The sequence below is a fragment of the Plectropomus leopardus genome, unplaced genomic scaffold (genome assembly GCF_008729295.1).
Source record: "Plectropomus leopardus isolate mb unplaced genomic scaffold, YSFRI_Pleo_2.0 unplaced_scaffold4622, whole genome shotgun sequence".
In the NCBI taxonomy this organism is placed as follows: Eukaryota; Metazoa; Chordata; class Actinopteri; order Perciformes; family Serranidae; genus Plectropomus; species Plectropomus leopardus.
The window spans coordinates 1-5,025 of NW_024650691.1; the positions used below are offsets into that span (position 1 = coordinate 1).

The 5,025-nt window shown below is 40.9% G+C and overlaps 1 protein-coding gene across 1 annotated transcript; it reads left to right on the forward strand.

Annotated features, from left to right (window-relative positions):
• The first annotated feature begins 755 nt into the window (after window positions 1-755).
• Window positions 756-5,019, forward strand: LOC121939363 (m7GpppN-mRNA hydrolase-like). The gene is made up of 5 exons (XM_042482396.1): window positions 756-904; window positions 1,182-1,290; window positions 2,664-2,768; window positions 3,019-3,070; window positions 4,391-5,019. The coding sequence occupies exons 1-5, from the start codon at window positions 771-773 to the stop codon at window positions 4,531-4,533; spliced, it is 543 nt and encodes a 180-aa protein (XP_042338330.1). The 5' UTR covers window positions 756-770; the 3' UTR covers window positions 4,534-5,019.
• Window positions 5,020-5,025: the final 6 nt, after the last annotated feature.

The following is a 5,025-nucleotide window of genomic DNA, read 5'->3' on the forward strand; positions in this document are numbered from 1 at the left end:
GGAGAGGAGAGGAGAGGAGAGGAGAGGAGATGATTCACTTTATTAATCTCTAAAGGGGAAACTGGTCAGCTACCATAGACAAAAAACAGAAACGACATACACAGCATCTACGCACAAGGTCATACCAGCTGGAGGCCTTGAATAGAAGTAGATAGCTCGAACTACTACAGGGCCATTAAAAACCAATACAGTCATTAAGTTAAAGGGGGGTTGTCATACAAATACAAAAGTGCAAAAGTACCACCGTGTAACCAATGTATGAATTGTAATTTGCCTAAAAAATGTGCGGACGCTGAAAACAAACACTGAAACACAGTTCATTCAGGAGACTCACTTAAGCAACAAAGGCTTAAAGGGACTGAGACATTTCCTTGAAACAGGCCAAAAAGATGTTGTAATTTTAATACTTATACTCAATATCAAATTACTCAGGCTTGGGGCAAAAAAACGTTTATCAGGACATCCCTAACAATATTTGTTTCCACTGAAGCATAATCACTGTATTTGCTTTCCTTCTGAGGGTGAGATGAGAGCATGGATATCACTCTCTTGTCTTTATAATAAGAACAGCCTAGCTGAGCTGAAGACTGGAAGCGGGAAGAACAGCAAGCCTGGCTCTGTCCAAAATTCAACAAAAAACCCACCAGCACCTCTAAAGCTGCCCGTACAGTGTTTAATATCACAATATGTGGCAGCCACAATATTGGTGAATCTTTGTATGTTTGACTTGAAAATGTCATTTAGTTTCATTCATCAGTTGACTGGTATTGATGTCATACTTCCTGCTCCATCTGTACAGACCGCTGCGAGAATGGATCAGCAGGCTGAAAGGCGAGTCAACAGACAGCGATGAGGACTTTGCAAACAACGGCAACACTCCATGCAAACCTTCAGAAAGTGCTCGGTAAAGGCTCTTCATCAATCATCAGTAGAACTCACAATCTTTTCTCAAAGAAATCACATTAAATAACATTTATTTTATCCAAAGTGTTTACAATAGGTGCATTGAACCATGAGTACATCCCCAAGAAGAGCAAGAATTTTAACCCTTAATGTCCCTTTAGTAGAAGTTAAAGGCATTGGCATCTGCGCCACCAATAGTTTAACATCAACCTTGAATCATGTAATTATGTAAATCATGTAAAATATCCACTTTGTTTTTTTTTTCTGCCATCTTTTAGGTCAAAGTCCCGCCGCCTCGCAGGTACTGATGCATTTCCAGGAGACGGCTGGGCAAAACACAAGCATCAGAAGGCCCTGGGCCAGTTGAGCCAGTATGACATCAACCAGGTTGGATTACTCTTTTACTCTTAGTCCTTATGTAAGAGCAGGATTTTACAGTAAGGCTACATGTTACCAACACTTAATAGTTGCACGCTTGCTAGACTGTGGAAGACTACTGGAGTGTACTAGCCCGTTAGCGCTATGATCTCATACTGCTCATACGTCATCAGAGGCACAGCTGTTCTCAGCTTCCTAGTTTAAAACATTTTCCTTAGAAGTTTAATAAAATAATGTATCATTGTGTTCTCCTCTCCTCCCATTTTGGTCCAACAGCCCACCAACAATAATGTAGTCCTGTCTTTGTTTCGTCTCGTCTCGTCAACGAAACCAATTTTATTATTTTAAAATAGTTTTTACTATTAGTTTTTACTATTAAAGTCTTATTTAAGCTCATTTTTGTCTCCTCTTCGTCACTGAAAAAAGTTATTGATGATTTTTTTTTCTGTCATACTTTGGGTGAACGGAATAAAGACTTATGGAAGCAGCTGAATGGTAGAGCCACTGCTTCCTCCCATGGAAAGCAGTCTCTTCTGTCTGACACTTTACCCCTCAGGTGCCTACCTCTGAAAATCTGAGCTGATGGGAGCTCCCTTAAAGGCCCAGACTCACCAACCGACATCAAAGAACTAGTGGTGACCAATACTGAGTGCTATGGTAAACCATAGGAAACATTTTTGCTAAAGAGCTTAATGTATAAAAAAAAAACCTATCTGACCGTATATAACAAGTTTGTTTCCACCTCACTCCCTCTTGACTTAAGCTCTTTGGTTACATTCCTCACTTCCGTTTGCCTCCTTGTGCACTGCACCGAACGGCCAATCAGAGTGATTTTATTCACCGACTCCGACGCAAATTCAACATGCTGAATCAGCAGACAAAAAGCTGACAAGGACTAACTGAGCAGGACACACCGCAAAGACGAGAGCACGACACTCACCAATGGCCAAACATTGACCATCGGCCAACTTTTGGCTTGGTGTATCAGGACCCAAACACACCATTTGTTTTGGTCTCTGTAAAATGGCAGAAGGGAATTTGTGGTGTTGTAGGGTGATATAATGATGGTACCTCACTGAATCAGCTTTTGCAATAGGACAAAGAATCTCTTTCCACTGGTGGCTCAGTGGAAAGAGCGGCGCCCAATGTGCAGAGGCTGTGTCCTCGCTGCAGCGGCCGCAGGTTTGAATCTGGCCTTGGCCCTTTGCTGCATGTCTCCCCCTTTCTCTCTCTCCGCCTTTCACGCTCACACTGTCCTGTCAATTAAAGGAAATAAAAGCCCAAAAAAAGAATCTTAAAAAAAAAAAGAATCTGTCAGTGGCTTAAGACAGGGTTGCTACATCACAGTAACCTAACTACTCCCTTCTGCTGTTGCTCTGCAGAACCCAAATGTGAAAGGCGACGGGAAGAAAAGTCAGGACTCGTCTCATGTGAAGAAAGGAGCAAATGACAACGGAGCCAACAACCAGCAAGTGAAAGCCATATTGGTAAGTGGAATATTTGTTTCACTTTGCTGTTTTTACGATAGAGACCACATCCGATGCTAACCTCAATATTAGACATCATACAATGGTATTTTTGCCTGTGGATCAGTCTCCACCAAGATGTGATTTTGGTAGCTTGTCTGCGACAGCACAATTTGCCTTCCAAAATGTCTGAACATGTTTTGTTTGGGTGTGGCATAATATTGCTTTGTAAATGATGGTTCAGTTACAAGCTGTGCTCTTCTTTCCACAGAAAGAAAATAAAAAACTTCAACCCAGAAGACTGCAAGACAGTTTTGAGAGAGGTTTGTACAGTTATGTCTAACTTTGAGATTTCACCCATTTTGCTAAGCTAAATAGACTAGTTTTACTGCTGCCCTGTAACTGATGTGATAGTACTTAAGTCACTCTTGAACTGTGTAGGAGAAGTGACAGATGTGTTACTGGTTCCTGATTTGGCAAATATGTTTACAGAAAAACATTACTGGCCCCTTTTCCAACATGAGACCAGCAGGTCGAGTTTCCAGAGCATTCACAGAGTGAAACACCAGAAGTCATATAGTGAAGCAAATGAAAAACGTAGCACAAAAAATGCAAAACTGGGGGCACAATTCATTATTAGTAAGGTCTGCAATTCCCAAGTAATTTCTAAAAAGGTATGCCCTGATCGAGTTTTCTGATCCCTTGGGCCACTTCAGAGTCTGGGATACAGACCTTGATATAAAGATGGACAATGCGTCTCAAAGCCAAAAGCCACTACCATCTTGCCCAGGTGATGTCATTTGGAGCTAGTGTCTGTGTAAGTAGAGCCAAGTTCCAGAGTTACCCATACACCCAGAGAATATGAAGGAATAATGGAATATTGACGTGGGAAAAAGTACAAGTGGCCTCACAACTTGGTCTTTGCTTAAACGTCATTCACTTTATGTTACCTTGTTGTATGGAATATTATTGCTGCCAATATTAAGATGAAGACATTAGGTCAAATTCATCTTTGGAATTCCATAATTCATTTATAACTGCATATGCTGTGGATTCTAATATTTAACATATTAACGACAATCCAGTTAGCCTAAATGTGCATTTCACTGTCATTGTTTTTTGTTGGTGGTGGTGGTACTCAAAATTCAAACAAAATCAACAGGCAACAAACTTAAAATAGTCAGTTAGCAGTGTTCAGATACCGAACAGGTGCATTCAGTGTCCAAAAGGTTTTAAAGGATTTAGAAATCCTGTTTTTAAAATCTCAGTGCAGGCTCGAGGAACAACACAGAAAAGTTGTCTGTGTGACCAAATGTTACGACTACTAACAGTTTTAGGAGTCAACAAAGAACATAAATAAGAAGGCAGTTCCTGTAAAATGTCCCTTAAAAGGAAAGCATACCAGTCTGCCAGTCTGTGGTTGGACAGAGAAGACGAACCAGCTGTCTCATACAAATAACAGTGGTGTGTACAAAAACCTGAGTAAGTGACACATTTCAATGCAGCATGATACACTGAATCCAACAAGCAAGATGTATTAGCACGCACACAGTCCCCCTTTTAGCTTAGTTTCAGGTGTTTCTAAGGTTAAAGGCTAACAGCCTGCACTAAGGAAACATGTAAATGAGCTTTTCTCTCCACAGATGCGGCCTCATGCAGCTCTGGCGGTCACCAGACAATCTACAGCAGAGACTCTGAGCACCTGCTGTCCTCCAGGGCTTTCCTCAATTTTAAATTTGACCGAGACGCCATCATGAAATGTTTTGACTACTGGCATGGCTGTTAAAGCACTGTACCAGACAGTACAGGCAAGGATGTTCCTGAGCATACTCTTTTCCTTCTTGCCATGCTTGTCATGAACACACAGGTACAGTTGGGAGTTGCCCATTTCCTATTGAACACATCCAATAAGCTTCACTGATGTAGTTTGCCTTTGCTTCCCGACTTCTTAGACTATACAAAACAGGATGACCTAACAACAGTCTTCAGTGTGTCAGTGGTGGAATCCCACCTTTAGTTTTTATTTCTTCATCTTTGTGTAATTAAGTTGATGATTCACTCTGCAGGATGCTACACATAGACAATAAGACAACTGCTCAGTTGAACGATTATGCTTTTAAAGGCAGCAACAGTCTGGAGAGCAGGGTTGATTTTAAGCACAAATGAGGTGAGAGTGAAATGTAAAAACAAAACAGCTGTGATATCTTTGTGAAGTTGGCCAGTGAATCCCTGTTGAATTTATCATGCTGTATATTGATTTTAAGATGTAATAGTTTAT